Genomic DNA, 20,476 nt, shown 5'->3' with positions numbered 1-20,476 from the left:
ATATTTAAACTAATTATTTATTGACAATTTCAGTCAAGTAGTAAATAATAATATAATACAATTAACATAAAAGTGAAATAAACAATACAAATATCCAAATACCTTGAAATATATAATTCAAATAAAAATTCATGGTTTAAATAACTTAAAAATACAAAACAAAAAAAATAAGATTGAACAACTATGTTTTATTGATAGAGTTTCAGAACATTTTCTAGAAGACATATCTTGAAACACACTGTAGGCAACTAATGAGATGATACAACATTCTAAGGTATATCACCAACTTCAAAAAAAAATTAACAAAGACCAATACAGTGAACCTGTGACAACGAAAACGAAAACATACAAAATAACATCAATTTAATCTCATGTCACCTCACCTTCCACCTTTTTTATATTAGTAACAAGTTCTAGAAATAATGTCCAAATATCCCACTAAGCAAAACATGTATTTCAAGTTCTCTTTGAGTCTTTGTTGTCTTTCTTTGTAGTTAACAAATGGTTAGACTAAAAAACAGTATTTCTCTCTATATAAGTATTCCTATCTCATATTTTACTCCTTTGATTCATCACCATTTACCTCTGTTTTCCCATGGTTTCTATCTTCCGATCATGCCTTCCCAGCCTAAAATACAGTATAAGGTTTTCTCATATCCAAGATCCTTTAATGCTAGTGTTAGTCTACTAAGATTGAAAATTTGAGATTTGGACAACAAGGAAATGGGAGACTGGGGAGTGGGGGCTATGTAGTTGAGTGTTAGGGGACTCAGACATGAATGTAGTAAATTTTTTAACTTTTGTGGGTTAAAACTCGAAATTAGTCAAACTCGGTCAAAATCGATCCAATTTTACTGATTTTAACCTAGTTTGACCGATTTTGACTGAGTTTAACTGATTTCAAGTTTTGACCTGATTTGATACGTTATATATATTGACTCGTAAAATTGTAAGATTTTAATAATCAATTCGTGATTTTAACAACCTTAAACCCAACTACTTAAATGCTTTTTAAAAAATTATTATTTTTATTTTTTAAAGAATTAATATATTTTTAATATTTTCAAATTATTTTGACAGAATTGATGTTAAAAACATGAATGAAACTGAGGTTGCAGCTGTGTCCGAACAAACGGATCCTAAGTTTTTGTAGTTCTTATAGCCTGACAGCTTCTTCTTCTATTTTTTAAAACCTGTAGGCACTACTAGCCTTTATAATTACTTCCATTGACACGTGCAAGTATTGCGGTAGATAGAGAAGGAAGTGCTTTTCCTGTAAAAGACAAGGCAAAATGGAGTCACACTCATCTCCATCATCTGTTACAGGGCCAGCACCATGATGGCAGACGTCATGGAAATACAGTCATCCTCCATCCTGCGTGCACGTTGTGAAGGGCAATTGCTTTTGGATTTTGACCTTTCCCTTTCCTTTTTCAGAATTATTACATTTATCTTTAAAAATCCATGGCGGTGAGGTGATAATTGCATCTGGCCATACCTATCGACCGTTGCATCTACCATCAATTTTAAGTGCATGCTTAGTGTAATAAAGTTTTTTTTTACGTCAAATCACTGCATGAAGTGCAAGGTCCACTTGAAATTATGATCAGAAAGGTATTTATAAAAATAATTTAGACTATGAAGAAATTATTTAATGCTTTTATATATATATATATATATATATATCTCCACATTCTTTTTATAATACCACTTTTTTCTATTTTTATTTTTATTTTCATTTTTATTTTTGCACTACCTTCTCTCACTAGTTTTTATTTATTTAGTTATACTCATGTCACCCTCAATTTCTAAAACATCTTTATTTAGTTTTTATTAGATAGGGAGCTTTTACTATATCATAAGAGGAGTATAATATTTTTTTAATATAAAAAAATATTCAGGCAGCACTAATATTTTTCTTTTAAAAAAATCAAAGATCCAGATTATTAATTTATTTGAGTTCAATAAAATTTATTAATTTAATAATATAATTAAAAAAATACATAATCAAAATCAAAAACTTCAAGTTTATCGAAACACATATGCTAAAACATAATCATATTAACGGTTCAACCAAGTCCTTATGTAAGATCATTCAAGAAGTCACTACTCAAAATGTCCATGCTTGATTGTCTCCTACTCACAGTGAATAAGTTTTAAGAGAGTGTTTGAAAACATAATTATACTTGTATTTTTTTAAAAAATTAAAATTTGTTTTTTTACTAAAAATTAATTTTTTTAATATGTTTTGAATTGTCTTAATGTGTAGATCTAAAAAATAATTTTAAAAAAATAAAAAAATTATTATTTTGATGCATTTCAATATAAAACACACTTAAAAAAATAATCATAATCACACTCCTAAACAAGTTTTAAACACTTATGGTTCAACAACTTTAAGTTCTTTCTACTCAATTTCTTAATACTCCAATTCAATGTTGCCAAACTAATAAAGGATATTTTATTGCTTTTGTCTAGTGAATTACAAGTTTAAGATTATTAACATGTGTTTTCTTGCTTACTAGGAGAACCAATTGAGAGCCGAGATAGGAGCGAAATATAGGCAAAAAGTTAGCTTTCTATACATGTTTTTGAAAACCCAAAATCTTTGCAAAACTAGAAACAAAACAATGTCATTTTATTTGAATGTTTAAAACTTTTTTTTGTTTTTTAACTTAAGCAAAACACACTGTTTTATTTAATGTGGAACAACATTGTTTTTTTTTTTTTTGCTTTAATTAGAGTTATGTTTTTCTATTTTATATCATGCCAAACTTTATATTTGTCCTTCTATTTCAGCACCTTTTACGCTTCAATCACTGGTATTTGAATTTTTTTATTTTTTGGTTAATTTTCACCTTTTTCTCTTAATTTCTTTCAATTTTACCATGATCAAGCTACAATATGTCATTTGATTTCTCCATTGCTTTCATATCAGTCTTTTGTTCTTCAATCTTTATTTCTATGCTAAATTAACTCCAAGTTTCAAGTTTCTTTTCCAATTAAGCTTATAAATATTTTTCTAACTTTGCTATTTAATTTAAACTCACCCTTGAACTTTTAATTTTTAATTTCAGCCAAATTAAACAAATTTAAACCCTTTTCTTCAATTTATTCTTCAACTCAACCTTCAATTATGACTCATAATTTCCCGAACTCAATTTTTACATATAACACTTGATTAGTCTAGTTTCATATATATATATATATATAGTGTTTAGTGTTTTCAACTCTTTTATTTGTATTGTTTTTTTTAACGATTAATTCTAACCTAACACACAGAAATTAAATAAAAATGACAAAAAAAAAAACAACAACAATTAAAACTATCTAAATTTACTGAAAATAGCTCTTTTTTTATTTTCTATTTTTACTTGAAATATAAAAACTGGAGGGGGTAAAAATTTAAGTTATGATACATATCATAAACTTCTACTATGCTATAAACAAGTTGTGTAGAGCTAGAAATTGTAGTTCATGTAGGATCTTGTCTGTGTAACAATATGAAAAGGTCATCCAATTATTGGAAACAATAGCTAACCTAATAAACATGATTTATTTACATTTTTCTCTATAATTTATCCTTTATTTATCACAATTCATAACTTTTATACTTTACTTTTGTTTTCAGTCTTTTTTTTTTATCGCTTTCTTGCATTTTATCTAGATTAGTTTGTTTTGCATTACTCTTTCTTCTTAATTTATCAAATCCAAGTTGGAAATCCTACATTCCATGTAATTTATTAATTTATGAGGTTATTATCTGGCTCTGTTTAAGATTAAAATTTTAATTATAATTTCTTCTCTTTAAAAAAATAAATAGCATATTGTTTAAAAAATCAATAGTGGATCAACAGTTTGACACATGATTGATCAGGTAGATTATTTGTCATATCAATATCATCAAAGAAATCCAAAGCTATGCATGGCAAGTACAGTGACCACTCTATCCTTTTCATGGGCACACCACCTTGGAATTTTAAGGATACATAAACTACTAAGGGAAAGACATCCTTATTATCTTAACCATTATCATCTTCTCCTAGGTAGTTATATTCTCTGCAAGCAATCACGTTCTTTAGGCTACGTGAACACACAAAACAGAACATCTAAGACTTCAAGTGTTCATGCTATCCAAATTCAGTATTCTTAGCCTTAGCTTTGAAAAAACTTGGTCTTAATTTATGGGGATTTTCGTGAACCTCATCACCTATGAAAAGGAAAAACAGAAAGAACTACTTGCCTTGCATTTTACATAAAATGACTCGGCATCCTGCCGCAGACAATGGCAGAGGATGGAAGTAGAATGCTAGGAAGAAGTATTTGAATGGTAATTAAGCTAAGTTGACATATAATTGTGATTTGCGAGACACTCATATAGCTTTATGTGCAATAAAAAAGTGTTTAAAAATAATATAGATTATATTTTAAAGTTTTATTAATAACTTAAATTATTAGATTGAGATTGTTTTTTAACATGATATCAGAGTCTTGATAACTAAGCGATTACGAGTTCGAATCTCATTATTTTTATTTATTTAATAAAAATTAAGCACAAGACAATATGAGTTTATGTAAGTTTCAAGTCTAAAGAGCTTTCACCTGAGGAAATGTATTAAATGATAATATAGATTATATCTTGAGGTTTTGTTTAAAAGTTTAACTGGTTATTTAAAAAAGAAAAAAAATCAAAATCTACAGGAGACTTGACTAGTCAGTCGACAAGTGAAACGTATAACAAAAATCCTCAAAATTTCCAAGCACTTGGTTTTTCAAAGTAAATTAAGATACGAATTGAGCTGTGTTCAAAATCTCCAAAACTTGAAGATATTTTAAGGCTACTAGTGTTTTTTTGAGACGGAGAAGAGAGGGTATTTAGGGTGCTATTTTTTTAAAATAAATTAAAATAAAAATCTTTGTATGGAGAATAAAAATTATGATATTAAATTTTATTTTTAAAATTTAAAATTAATTCCATATAAAAAACTTAAAATCAATCAGTTAAGTTAAAGGTTATTGAAACTGAGGGTATTTAATTAGTTATTTAATTGTTTTTAGATGCAAAACATGGAGGGAACTATGAAAAAAATAACAAAAAGCACTTGATTTAAAAAATATCAAAATATAGGAAGGTCAAAACTAAAATTAAGAGCTAATTCTCAAATGACTTTAAATTCAAGGAAAACTTGGGAGCCTACATATTTGCTGTAATAATAAGTTATAATTTCAAAGGTATAATTAAATATTTTTCAAAGAAAGAGGACAAAACTGTAAGCTCTTAAAATTTTACTGACATTATGATGCTCGTCCTTGCACATAGTTATAGCCTGAATAAAATAAATATATATAAGAATGATGGAAAATCACTATAATATCTTATTAATTAATTTGATTGTATTAATATTTCTTTATAAAAAAAAATATAATTGATCAAACGCCATTGGTTTATTTAATGATATCTAATGAGTGGTTGAAATGTGTTTTCTAGTAAACAAAGAATTTTTTAAACTAGAAAATTAGCTTTACGAGTTAAAATTTATAACTTTGAAATAAATAGGAAATAAATTTTAGGATTATAATTGAAGGTTTTAATTGAAAACAAAGATTTGGTTTGTTTTTGTTATCAAAATTGTGTTTCAAAAATATAAAAATAATAAATTAATATTTTTTAATATTTTCTAATAATTCTAATGTATTGATATAAAAATAAAAAAAATTAAAAAAAAATCATATTAATGCCATTTATTTTTTAAATACTTTACATCACACAACCAAGTACATTCTCCAAAGCATTTGGAGATTTTACTTGAAAAATATAAAACCAACAAACGAACGTGAGTGAACTGGTCTATGTGTTGTGGCCCATTCAATGCAGATATGCTGGGTAAAAAAAAAAAAAACTTAAGTTGGATAAAAAAGCAAAATTTCCATTCTTCTTGGAAATGAACTGGGCTATGTGTTGTGGCCCATTCCTTCTTTCATCTTGGTAAAGGGTGATTTTTCCCCAGCTCCCCATTGAAGCTTTTCAACTTCAACAAACATGAAGTGACATGGTAAGAAAATCTGACAACATGCTGTAGTAACTATACTCCCAGATTGATCTTCTTCCAGAATCCCAACAACAATGGTTGGTTGCACTTCTAAGAAGAGTGCTAGTTTCTTCCTAAGAAAACACAGGAAATGGCCATACTCACCTTACAAGGCCAGATGGCACAGAACTTTCAATCAACAACAAGCCATGCAATCTCTTAAACAATCAGCCCTAAAACCGCCGCAACAAGAATCTCCCAACAAACCCCATCTTCTGTCTTCTCTTATTCACTCCTTTAGCATCTACGATGTTGAACCAACACCTAAAGCCTTTGACTTCATATTCAAAACCCTTGTTAATACCTCTCAATTCCATCACATTCCTTCAGTTCTTGACCATCTCGAAAAAGTTGAAAGCTTTGAACCACCTGAATCTACTTTTGCTTATCTGATTGAAGTTTATGGCAGAACTAATAAAACTCAGGAAGCAATTGAATTGTTTTACAGAATCCCAAAGTTTAGATGTGTCCCTTCTGTTTACTCACTCAATACTCTGATTTCAGTTCTTTGTAGAAACAGTAAAGGTTTAAAGTTGGTGCCTGAAATCTTGTTGAAGAGTCAGGTTATGAATATTCGAGTGGAAGAATCGACTTTTCAGGTATTGATTACTGCTCTTTGTAGGATTAGAAAGGTGGGTTTTGCTATTGAGATGATGAATTGTATGGTGAATGAAGGGTTTAGTGTAAATGCAGAAATATATTCTTTGTTGTTGTCATGTCTCTGTGAACAGAAAGATGCAACTAAATTCGAGGTCATGGGGTTTTTAGAGCAATTGAGGAAGTTAGGATTTTTCCCTGGAATGGTGGATTATAGTAATGTTATTAGATTTTTAGTGAAAGGAAAAATGGGTTTGGATGCTTTGCATGTTTTGAATCACATGAAATCAGATAGAATTAAGCCTGATATTTTTTGCTACACTATGGTTTTGCATGGGGTGATTGAAGATAAGGACTATTTGAAGGCGGATGAGTTGTTCGATGAGTTGCTTGTTTTTGGTTTGGTTCCTGATGCTTATACTTACAATGTGTATATAAATGGTTTGTGTAAGCAAAATAATGTCGAAGCGGGGATCAAAATGGTTGCTAGTATGGAGGAATTGGGATGCAAGCCTAATTTGATTACTTATAATATGTTAGTGAAGCAGTTGTGTAAGGTTGGAGAACTTAGTAAGGCAGGCAAGCTTGTGAGGGAGATGGGATTGAAAGGAATTGGGCTAAATATGCAGACATATAGGATAATGATTGATGGCCTGGCAAGCAATGGTAAAATTGTTGAAGCATGTGGTTTATTTGAGGAAGCATTGGATAAGGGTTTATGCACTCAGAGTTTGATGTTTGATGAGATAATTTGTGGTTTATGCAATGGAGACCTAAGTTGTAAAGCACTCGAATTACTTGAGAAAATGGCTGGTAAGAATGTTTCTCCTGGCGCTAGAGCCTGGAAAGCGCTTCTCCTTAGCTCTGGATTCAAACTTGATCATGTGGAGACTAAATTGTTTAGTTTGGTGGACTCAAATCAAACTCAATTAAGCAGTGAGAATGTTGCTGTTGAGTAATAAACCTTTGGAACTATTGTTTCTCTAAGAAATGGTTGAAGTTAGTGGTGAAAAGTTTGAGCCTAGGGAGAGTTTTTCATCTTCTGGGGTGATGGATCTACAAATAAATTGTGTTTGTTGGATTTTCAGTAATGATGCCTTGGTGGAGTGTTGGCAACATTAATAACTTTCAACTAACTAGCAGATTATGAATTTTCAAACAAATTAAAAAATACAAATGATCTGGTATGGCTGAAGCATCAAGTTGCAAATTCAATGTTTCTATTCAGAAGCTAAGTTCTACAGTGCATGGATGCCTATGTGGTTTGAGCACTAATAGTGCCTTTGTTTGATTCTCCCCTTCAATGGGCACATGCAGTTAGACTGTTCTGAATGCAAAATCATGCCTAATATTTATGCCTTGTGGCCCTTCCCCATTTTACGAATTACAAGACATGCACTTAATATTGAAGGACCAACATCCAACTCCAGGTATTCTCTCTGTCTATGGACATGTAAATGCTATTGTGGTCTCGTTTTGCTTGTTTTGATAACTTTGTCTTCTTGAATGGAACCTAAGCACTTTAGACTTGAGTTACTGAATTTGATTGGCATACAAATTTAAACCTAATAAGAACTTGCCTCAACACTTTTCTTTTCAGTTGCTATTTTTTCACTAATTTTGAATCATCGATTTTCAAGTTCAATCTTATGATCTTTCTCACAATACCTGTCCATTTATTTCTTTTGATTTGTCTCATGCAATGTCTCAAATTTACTACTGAGTACATTCATCTGTAATGTGAATTCTGGGAGACAAGAACTGTTATAGATAGGATATAGATCTCCAACAAATGCTTGAGTTAAGAGTTCGGAAGCGTAGCAGAGAGCTGTTGGTGGTTACTCATATTTGGTTTTTGTTATTTGTATCATGTTGTCATATTACATATTGGAATAGGTCCCAACTGGTTTAGATCAATAGTTTTATGTTGGAGCAGCTTCTTTTACTTATTCAGCTTTTTTAGCTCCCAGAATGCATGCAAGGCCAAACTCCACCAACACTTGTTTTATTGTAGAACTTGTAGCCTTAAAAGCTGGGTCTTTTCTGATGTATAAGGTTGATCAGATCAAGGTATGAGTTTATCCTAGAAACCTAAAATGTTGTTCAAGATTGAAGTACGGTATTTGTGGAAGTTTCATTACTGGGAAGTTTTTTTTTTTTTTTGCAGAAATTTATAATTCAGATCTTGTTTGTTTTCAAATAGTCCAGCTGATGTAGTCCTCTGTCTCACTAATCCTCTTCTCCACGGAATTGATGCTTGGATTTGATTAATGGTGATGAAGCGACATGATTATAGATGCGTGCTCATCTCTTTACATGTCATTGTTTTCAATGACAGGTCTGTGAATCATTTGCTAGATTAATTGGTAAACCAGCACATAGCGTCTAGAATAGTCTTCATTCGGGTATTTTGCATGATCAAATTTAAATCTTTTACGGTCAAGGTTCATACGGCATTTGCGATTATTAAATTTACTTGCTGAATCTGGATGGTGAATGCATGCCAACCTCTTGGTTTTCATTGGTTGAGTTTTCATATGGATTATAGACTTGATAGATGGGATAGGTTGGTTGATTTCTTATTCGACTAAACCTTTCCAGTGCCCACTCGTCATGTACTTTCTCTATCATATATCATCAAGTTCAACGTCTTCAATCGTATAAAGTCTGCCTTTCCCTGAAAACAGCCAAAACTCTTGCAGTGTCATCTCAATAGAATTTGATTTGAAGACCACCAAGATAGAAGAACAAACTAAACAACTGGTGTTAGACTCTGTCGTCACTTGCTACCGTCTAGTAGTGTGCACAAGCCTCTTGCAAGTCTGATATAGTTGCAGGGAGTGAGGAGTTGAAATTCAATTAAATTTGCTCTATCTCTGTCAACGCTTGTAGAGTTGCATTGCAGAATATGAACAGTGATTTTGGACAATTTATTAATGCAACCATTAATCTGACACCTGAAATACATGAACTACAAATTTAACCTATTTTTCAGGTTAGTTAAAACAAGCAAGACAGTTAAAAACTCGAATATAGCAGTGAAGTCTTCAGGTCAGTTAGCAAACTTGGCCTGTTTATTTCTGTGTTTTAAAACTTGATCTGTTTATTTCTGTGTTTTAAAAGTGTTTTTAAAAAAATTTAAATTTTATTTATTTTTTTATTAACTTTAAATTAATATGTTTTTAGTGTTTTCAAATCATTTTAATGTGCTGATATCAAAAATAATTTTTAAAAAATAAAAAAATATCATTGGCATATATTTTGGTATAAAAAACTATTTGAAAAGCAACCGTAACAATCGTAACTACATTGCTAGACAAGATGACAATGAAAAACCTTCAGCATGAGTTAGTGGTAAAATAATCTTGTTCCACAACTCCTAGGAGAATTCTATATAATAGGCAAAGGATGGTTAAAAATTCACTGGCTTTCCTACTACGGTTGGGAACAACTCCATATAAGTCACCATAAAGAGCAGGAAAAAAAAAATTCTTTCACTTTCTGCCTTTTCGTTTGGAAGGACTTTCTTGAAGTGGACTTTTAGGTGCTACAAGGACTTCTCTCTCAATTGTTGAAAGTTTAACGTCCATTTCTGAAACAACTCAGCAAAAACAAAGCAAGGTCCAGATTAGTTTATCATGGGATTAATGTTGATTGATCCTGCTGGTTATTTTTTTTAATTCAATCTATTCTTCTGAAATAATATGGCTCGATATTACTAATCTAGTCAGCAAAATTGAAGAGAGAGAAGAATTCTTTTTTTGTTTTTTGTTTCGTCCTGTTCCTTTATATTACTTCGGTGATAGTTGGATCAAGCTTCACTGATAATTAATATTACTATCTTTATCCACCATGACATTTTAATTTATTTTAAAATATATCACTCACCAGCTCACAATTTGCAATATGACAATATTATATATCCACTCAGAAAGGACATACATGAAGTGCAAATCTTTTCTTGATCTTTATCCCCACAGTCAATGCATTTTTTTTTCTTTGCTTCACAAATATTATATTTATTACACGGACATATATGTGTGTGTATCTATGTCAACATATGACATGACTAGAGCTTTTAACACAGTAGAAATGTATGTCTTTCGACCATAAGAGAAGAGAGAAGTAGTTGGGTATATATGCAATGCTTATGTCGCCATAGCTTCACAAAAACCAGTCGATGAATTATTCTAATTAGTATCTGATATTGGTTTGGATACGACTCACCTGCATGCATGGATTCAGCACCTGAACTGGAGATTCGCCTACTCGAAGTGCCCGAGATGGAGCAATATAGCTAGGTGTGGTAGTGATCATGATGGGGAAGACAGGCACATGAATAACTAACTCACTGGAGCTAACAAAATCAATACTAGGTAAGAGTTGTAACTCGTAACTCAGCAAGAAAATGCGTCTCCCTCTCTGTGTGCATGAGTTAGTAGTGCACGTGCCCTGCTTCTCCATCTTGCTCACACACACACCCCTTTTCTTCGTCCGATGCGGCCACTACTATAACTCTAGCTAGAAATTAAGCCTAACTACCTCAAGAAAATGAGAGAGAAAGAGAGGGGGAGATCGAGGTCCTAAAATGGTGAATTTAGGACACCTATCTGCAGTTTTCAATACCCAGTGTCCACTAATTTATAACAAAAGAGGTAAATGGATCTGTGTTCAAAGGTGGTTGCGAGGCATGGAATGAAAAGGCTTAGTTGGATGTGGGACCTTATGAGTTTGCAAACCAATTTACCTCAAACACAGCTTGTCACAACCATCATGAATAGCTTTGGACCACAGCATCACTAACGCAAAATACATTTATTTACATCTATACCCTGTACCTTCCAATTCTTAATTCAAGACAACCACACCGAATCCAATTGTTTAATTTGTTGGGGGCACCTGATGAACTGTAGTTACAAGTGCATTTCACAATGGCGCGTTTAAGTATATTCATGCATTATTTCTTATCTATGGGAGGGAAATTAAGCCATAGTAGTTCAATAAATCTATCAAGATCTTAAGAATTCATGATAAGCTTTAGATCCTTTACTCATCACGAGCAGCTTAGTTAGTATATATTTATGAGTGTGATTGCGGTTGCTTTTCAAAATATTTTTTACTCATAAAAATATATCAATAATATTTTTTTATTTTTTAAAAATTATTTTTGAGATCAGCACATCAAAATTATTTAAAAATATAAAAAATATATTAATTCAAAATAAAAAATTTTAAATTTTTTTCCAAAATACTTTTAAAACATAGTATCAAACACGCCCTAGGTGTTTATATATCAGAAAATAAAAAAGTTGTGTGAAGAGCATTGTAATCAAATTTCAAGCCCATAATATTTTCTCTCTTTTAAGAATAATACGATATGAAAAGAATTTTATTTCACCATGTTTTTTTTTTTCTCTTCTAATTATTTCTAACACCAAACAATATTAAGGAAATCAAAACCATACGGGGTAGAATGACCCTTACATAATTAACGAATGACAAGGAATCCAAAGCCATAGGTGGTTTGTCAAGAGAATATATAAACTACAATTGCTAACCAGTTCACACACAGAGTTTCTAACATGTATCTCTTAGTTAGCTACCATCCATGCATGCATGTAACATGCGCAGGTGCATAGTTAAGCACGAAGTGATGTTTATTTAGTTGTTTTAATTGTTCGTAAGACATGACATGTTCAAATTTGAGATTTTTTTGAGAAAGGAAGGACACTAATATAAATTTAAACTACAATTTGAAATAATTTTCACCCAAGAGAAGAAGAAAAAGAGTAGAACGTCTAGTTCGTTCTCTTCATTTGTCTATGAGTTTTAATATGTTTTATTTTTAATTTTTTGAGTTTAACCAATTCTTTTGATCCAAAAAGTAGGTCAAGATTCAAAGCAAACAGGTAGTTAGGAAAAAGAATAAATATATATTCACTTTACCGGTGAAGGGCATAAATATTAGAGGTCACTATAATAATAGCTACTTATATTAAAGTATGAGGTGGTACCGTGGCAGTGTGATTAAGTTAGGTTCCCTAGAATAAATATATAATTATAACTGCAGAGTTATTACTGGATGTCCCAACGCCATTGCCCATGGACAATGATGATAATAACCAGCTAGGTTGGCCGAGCTCATCACAGGCATCTTGTTCCATAATGAATTACCAATGCCCTCCATTGTGGTCTCAAGTCTCAACCCCACCCCTCTAGACGGAGGTGGATATAAAACCAAACCCTCTGTCACTTTCAGTTCGGAGATCCGCGTTGTCCTAACATGATCTTCCTTACAGTTTGGAATATTGACTCCTTGGAAGAATTTGGAAGTGTTTTCAATGCAAATTGACATTTCATTTTCTTTATTTATCTGGATACAGGTAGTGATGTGTTTTATATGTATAACTGGAAAAATAATCTCCAGCATGATTCAAGATTCGATTTCCAGAAGACATCAATGCTAGTTTCTCCTTCTTGCTTTTTTTTCTTTTTCTTTTTCTTTTCTTCAATGAAGATAGATAGATTGATTTAAAAAGGGAAATTAAATAGCAAGCAAGATAGTGGCCATATAGTTTACACAGAATTGTTAAAAAAGTCAATAATTCCCCATTTTCTTTTTATAAAGTCTATAGATAGCTAGATTTAAATTTATATTTTATTCAGATATGCTTTACTTAATATGTAACTCTACAATTCTAGTATTTATAAATATTACAACACCACAACAAAGGTTGTAACGGTGAGTTCAAAATCTCTTTATGGTATCAATGCAACAATAAGGAATTCACATCCTTTGATCCTATGGCCTCTAACACATCATTCTCCTTCTTGTCCTTGAACATCATGGTACACCTTTTAACCATTAAATTATCTTCTTCTAACTATCTTTTTTGGCATAGTCAAGTATTACCACGGTTGAAAATCCTAACATCTCTTTGGATATTTTAATGATTATGTTACAATGTCTTCTACAACTGATGTTTCTGGTTTTGAAAAATCTAGAACTTGTTGAGTGGCAACAAATGGATCAACTTGTGCTAAGCCTTTTACTTTCTTCCTTAACTGAGGAAGCTATGGCTTTTGTTATTGGATTACCTTTCTCTCATGTAGTTTGGTCTGTGCTGGAGACCACTTTCAGTCATCGTTCCAAATCTTGTGAGCTACGTATCAAAGATGATCTGCAGCACATGAAGAAAAACTCATGTAGTGTTGTAGAATTTTCCTGAGAATTAAAGCCACCTGCGATTAGTTGGATGTTATGGGCAGACCTGTTGATGACCTTGACAAGCTTCACTGGTATTTGTGTGGTTTTAGTTCTGAATTTTCTATCTTTTCTACCACTCAACTGTCAATTTCACCTCTTCCATCATTCACTAAAATTGTTCCAAAGGCCGAAAACTATGAAATCTTTGTTCGATCATTGGAGTCATCTTCTTATACAAGCTCCCCTGCTGCTTTTACTACATCTCACAATGCTATTACATCTCGCAATACTTATGGTCTCAATTCTGGTCGTGGAAATGGCCATCATTTTCGCGGTGGTCATGACAAGGGTTTTCATAACAATCATAATCGTCCTATTCGATGCCAAATTTGTCATGTTGAAGGTCATTATACATCCTCATGCAATGATCAATGTTCTCGTCCTTCAGAATCAACACATTTAATGGAAGCATTCACTTCTTGCTCACTCAATGATAGTCAAACCTCTAATTGGTACACTGATACTGCATAACAACTCATATGATTCATGATGCCACTCAATTGGAAAAAATCGATACGTATATCGGTAAGGATTGTGTTGTTATTAGTAATGGTGCCTCACTTCCAATTTCTCATACTAATACTTTCCCCCCAACTTCCTTACTTAAATTACTAGATGTTTTAGTTGTGCGTGGACTCATCAAAAATATTATATCTATGAGTAAACTTATATATGATTTTCCTTATTATATCACCTTTATTAAAGATCTTTTTGTCATATAGAATTTAGTAACAAGAAAGGTACGGTGGTAACAGGAATTGACTATATATACTTAAATGTGGACATCATTCTTTAATTTCTACTAGTATCTTTTGATGTTTGGCATGCTTATTTAGGTCATGAATCTAATTCCATTATTTCTCTTTTGAATGATAATCATCAATTATGTGTAATTACATTGCTTCTAAATCCTATTGCTTACTTCAGTTGTGAGCTTGCTACGAGTCATCATCATCCCTTTTAACCTAATGATAAATGTAATTCATTTTTATTAGTACTTGTTCACTGTGATTTATGGGTCCATCACCTATTTCTTTAACTATTGGCTTTGAATATTATGTAATTTGTTGATGATTATTCTAGATTTGTATGGTTCTATTCTTTGAAATTTAAATCATATTTTTTTTATACTTTTATTCAATTTCAAAAATTTATAAAGAACAATTTTTCAATGAAAATCAAGACTTTTCAAAGTACTGGTGGAACTGAATTTACATGTCATAAATTTAAGGACTAAATAATTCAATTTGGAATTCATCATTGCCTATCTTATCAATATACTTTATCTCAAAATAGGAGTGCAAAGTGCAAACATTGACATATAACTGAAATTGAACTTGCTATGCTTTTTAATTCTTGTGTTCCCCTAACATTTTGGGTTAATGTTTTCAACATTGCCACTTTTACAATTAATTGGTTGCCAACTCCTACTCTTCATGGTGTGTCTCCATTTGAAATGTTAGTCTATTTCATTCTTTGCTTACTATATGTCAGCATAAAGGTTTCAAATCAACAGCTAAGCAACTAGGTTAGATAGCTGCGATAGATGATGAAACTAAAGCTCTTCAATATAATAACACATAGAATCTGGTTTCTCAACTAATCACAACAACATGATGGGTTTTAAATGGATTTATCGAGTTAAATATTTATCAAATGGCTTTGTGGATTGTCTTCAAGCTTGACTTGTTACACAAGAATACACTCAACTGTCAGGTCTAAATTTTACTGACATTTTTAGTCCTGTTATTAAGGCTTTTATAATTTGGGTTATGTTATCCTTAGCTATTTCAAATCATTAGCCTCCACATCAATTTGATGTTAAGAATGTGTTTCTTAATGATTTTCTATAAGAATAAATATATATATGAAATATGGTTATATTGATTCTAACATCCCACGTATGTTTATAAACTCTACAAAGCACTTTATGAGCTCAAACAAGCTCTTAGGGCTTGGTTTCATAATTTTAGCACATTTCTTATAGATGGATTTTTGTCTAGTCATGCTAATTCATCATTCATTTTCTCTGAGAATGATAATTTAATTAATTTATTATTATATTATTGTCACTAGCAACAATTCAACTCTTCTTAATGACTTTATTAGTGGATTAACAAAAGAATTTGCTACCGAAGACATGGGATCCCTAAGCTATTTTTTAAGCTTAGAAGTTTATCAACATTCTAATGGTTTTTTACTAAGTTCTGTTTTGTGCACAATTAATGGACTGTAAACCAATAGGTGGTCTTATAGTAGTTGCTTAGTATCTCTCTCGCACTAATCCTGACTTTAATTATCCATCCTTTTATTGATCTCTTGTTGGGGCTCTTTAATGCCTCACAATCACCAAACCTGACAACTCATATTGTCATTACTATCAGTCAATTCATGCACACGCTATATATTGCTCACTTTCAAGATGTAAAACGAATTCTTTGCTATATTAAATGCATTATTCAATTTGATTTCTCTATGATACGATCTTCTTCACCACCTCCCCTTGCTTATTTAGATGTTGATTGGGTTGGCTACACTGACAAAAAAAAATCTATTTATGGTTATGTAATTTATTTTGGAGATAATCTTGTGTCTTAGAATTCTAAGAAACAACCAATAGTATCTTTATAAAGTTGTGAATAAAAATACCATGCTATGAAAATTTATTTTCTTGTGAAGTTTTTCCACAACTTCATCACAAACACATATACACATCCTTTCAATTGTTATTTTATCTTTTTGCAATAGTTGGATAAATTAAAAGTTTGTTTGGAATTATCGCCTTGTGTTGTATTTGGATTATTGTGTTGTAGCATGATATATAGTTGAAAGTAGTATTAATGGAAACATTTTTTTGGCAAAGTATAATTATGCTTATAAGATTATATTGCATTTTACTTACAAAAAAGTGGACATCATAATAAAATATCTTAGCTTTGATTCAAAGCATGTAATATTCTATTTGAATTCAAAAGGAAAATAATTTTAATTGAAATAATTATATACTTTTTTTCAAAAACAGAATAAATGTTCACCACTTGCAACTTTTAAATAAAAAGTAGAAAAAAACAATTATACAACAAAATAGAATTTCACCAAACACAGCTTGAAAGCAGTGGAAAGCAACTCGACTTCAAAAACACAGATATACCAATAGACTAGAGGTATGCGAGGCTTAAAATCTTCATAATTGTATTTAATATATTTATTTTCCTTCCATGGTCTTCAAGTCTCTTTCCAAGTCCACTTCCCGTCATCAAAAAAGTCATAGATGCTTCTCATGTCTTGAAAACATGACGAGTATAAGAGACTTTTTTTCCTCATAAACTTCTCATATCACAAATTGTCAAAAATAAAATGCTACCTAATATGAGTCCGTACGCATTCAAACTATAGCCCCACCCTCTGAAATGTAAATATATTTTAAAAGAGCTCCAATATCTTAATACGGATATGGGATATAAATATACACGTTGTCTACGATATGATATATAAGAAAGTGACATAAAAAAAACAAAAAAGAAGTCAAATTTGGACATGTAGGAGATGCGGCAGGAAACACAAGGGACACACACAACAACATATAATGACTGTGTGTAAACAAAGCCTCTCATCCTTTTTTTCTTCTTACCCGACATGTTCTTCCCCTAAACAGTAGCTTTCAAACCACAAACAGCTGCTATTAAAACCTTTAAATCCTACCCATCTCAACCTTCACCCAAAATTCTTCTCTTTTTCAGCTTCCAGTTTCTCCCCTGTCTTCATTTTCAAAAAGCTTTCTCTTCACCTTTAAGCTTTTCTTGCTAAATCACCCGAAGAACTCAGGCTTATCCCCCATGAAAACTTTATCCTATACCATCAAGCAACATATACATAATCCACTCTTGTCGTTCAAATTCTACTTTGAACGTTTTCCAGCTGAGCTGACTTATACAGAACTGAAAAAGGAGTTCAAGAAACATGGAAAAGTTATTCTCTTTTTGTCTCCAAAAGGAAAATGAAGTTGGGAAGACGGTTTGGTTTTGTCACATTACAATCACACCAACTACAGGATATCCTCAAAGAAAGGATGAATCTTATCTGGTCTAACTCCTATAAACTCAGGGCTAATATGGTGCGATTTAGTAAACCATCTATTTACTCGAACAATGATATATCAAACTAAGGACGAAGATGTAGAGCGGCTGCATATAAGTCTTATGTGTGTTAGTGCATTTGATGTTGACTATACTGCTCTCAAAACAAAGCTGATGCAAAGTGGATTGGGGATGATTGGCTTAAAAGTTTGGGGAGCAAAACAAGTTATTCTAACTTTTAACACTTATGACTCCATGATTGAATCTACTAAGTTAGAACCTGTTGAATGGGAAATAGTTTTTACAGCAATCAGACCATGCCCAAAGAGCAGACAGAGCTATTGATAGATTTACGTGGGTTAATATCTCTGGGTTGCCTTTGGCATAGAATAAGGACTGCATTACAAATATTCTAGCAGCACAAGGCAAGGTCATTGGATATGACTTAAGTAGTGTTGGTCACAGCTACATCTCTGGAGTCCATGTCTTAATTGCCACATCATCTACAGACTCTTTGCATGACTGAACTCAACTGACTTTAGATGGGGAACAGTTTCAAATTTCAGTGTCAGAGATTGGACAACCTTAACGTCCAAAACTCTCATCAATTCAAGACTACTCTCTTGAACCTGTATCCGAGGATGAAGATTTTCGTGACGTGCACAGCGTCACGAAAAGGGGGTTTTGGGTCTAATAGCTGCTTCCTGTAAATTAAAGGACTCAACTGCTTTCTTTTGTCTTTTAATTTGATAATTTTATTTTAATTTCAAAACTAATTTAAACTAATCAGATCATACAAGAACTCCATTAAAAAAAAAAAAAAAGTTTAGAAAATGAAAAAACTAGAATAGAATCATCTGGGGAGCTGAGCTGACACCTCAAGAGCCAAAGTTTTCAAAACAGAAATGTTATGCTTTAGTCCTCTCAAGAGCCAAAGACTTAAAAAGAGAAATGTTATGCTTTAGTCATCTCAAGTGCCAAAGTCTTAATTATAGAAATGTTATTATGCTATATAGTCCTTGTAAGTGCCAAGTCTGGATTTGTCCCTCGTCGTATTGTTGTATCTATATATATGTGTGTGTATGTATATATATATATATATCGTATCCGTATGTATCTCACAACTATATCTATAATATTATGCGAGAGAGAATGGAAGATTATTTATGAAGTAAAACCTCGAATAGTCATGTCGAATCCTAAGAAAAAGATTGACATCATGTCGTTATTATTCTGGACCAACCACATCCTTCCTTTATGGCTGGATGGTCTTGTTCTTTAGTGCTTAACAATTTGGAGGGTGCGGCCCATTGACCTGGAATTCCACTCCACTCAAACACTGACAGGGATATAACTAGAAAGCCAATACATAAAGAAATAACTTCACAGTATTATAAATTGTCAAGCTATTAAAAGAAGCATACATTTTAGAAGAAGATAATCATTTTTAATTTAGAGATGTCAATTTCTAATCTATGCACTTGTTGACATCACATTCTAAAAGACTCGAAGTGAATTGGATCGCGACTTGAAAAAAAAAAGTTACTCATCATTCAACTGGACTTCATTTCATATTTTAAAAGTATTTTTTTAAAATTAATTAATTTTTAATAATTTTAAATTATTTTAATATATTAATATTAAAAATAATTTTAAAAAATAAAAAAAATTATTTACATATATTTATAAATTAAAAATATTTTAAAAAATAATCATAATAACCGTTAGTAGTGGTGGGGGAGGTATTCTCCCTTAATAAGAATTCTTTAGAGAAAAGAGGGAGACAGGGATGGAAGTAGGTAAAGTTTTTATTGGTGTAACTAATGCCCATATCACACACAAACCACAGTATCCAGCAGTGGAGGGAGCCAAATAATAATGGGCACGGGTTAGCTTAATTAATTTGGATTAACGGCTTGTTAGGTCTACATAATCAAATTATGGTGTGCACTTTTTTCTCTCTCACACGTCGAAAATTAGACCTTTAACTATTGAGTGTTAACTATCATCGTCCAAAATTTAATGATTAAAAGGCAAATGATGCACTTTATCCTGTAATCCACCATTGAAGATTCCAATCCTTTGCTTCTTATATGCTTAGATTTTATTATTGTCCTAAAAGCGCCGAGGAATGATACAGTTTGAGATTTTTTTTTAATTGTTGGAGACTAGATTTATTTTTTCCATAAGAAATAAAATGTTTTTTTATTGATTTAAAAATTAGTGTGATTTAGTGCAAACAATTTCAAAACCTCACACTAAAAAAAATAATAATAATAATTATCTAATAAGTAACCTAATAATAAGAGCTTAGCACTAAAGAGTTTTTTTCTCTATGGTTACTAATATAATAATTATTGGAAGCTTACATTATTGTTAATATTAGAACTTGTTGAATTAGTTAAGATGCGCGCAAACTACCCGAACACCCATGTTAATTTAAAAAA

General features: G+C 31.5%; 1 protein-coding gene across 1 annotated transcript; it reads left to right on the top strand.

The window, feature by feature from the left end:
* The first annotated feature begins 6,000 nt into the window (after positions 1 to 6,000).
* Positions 6,001 to 8,285, top strand: LOC118048149 (pentatricopeptide repeat-containing protein At2g38420, mitochondrial). The gene is given in 3 exon segments (XM_073409661.1): positions 6,001 to 7,495; positions 7,675 to 7,710; positions 7,712 to 8,285. Coding segments are annotated over 3 exon segments (1,473 nt in total). The 5' UTR covers positions 6,001 to 6,124; the 3' UTR covers positions 7,778 to 8,285.
* The last annotated feature ends 12,191 nt before the right edge of the window (positions 8,286 to 20,476 follow it).

This window comes from Populus alba, chromosome 6 (assembly GCF_005239225.2).
Source record: "Populus alba chromosome 6, ASM523922v2, whole genome shotgun sequence".
Lineage (NCBI taxonomy): Eukaryota > Viridiplantae > Streptophyta > Magnoliopsida > Malpighiales > Salicaceae > Populus > Populus alba.
Note: the sequence above shows the minus strand (reverse complement) of the source record. Positions and strands in the feature narration are given on the sequence as shown.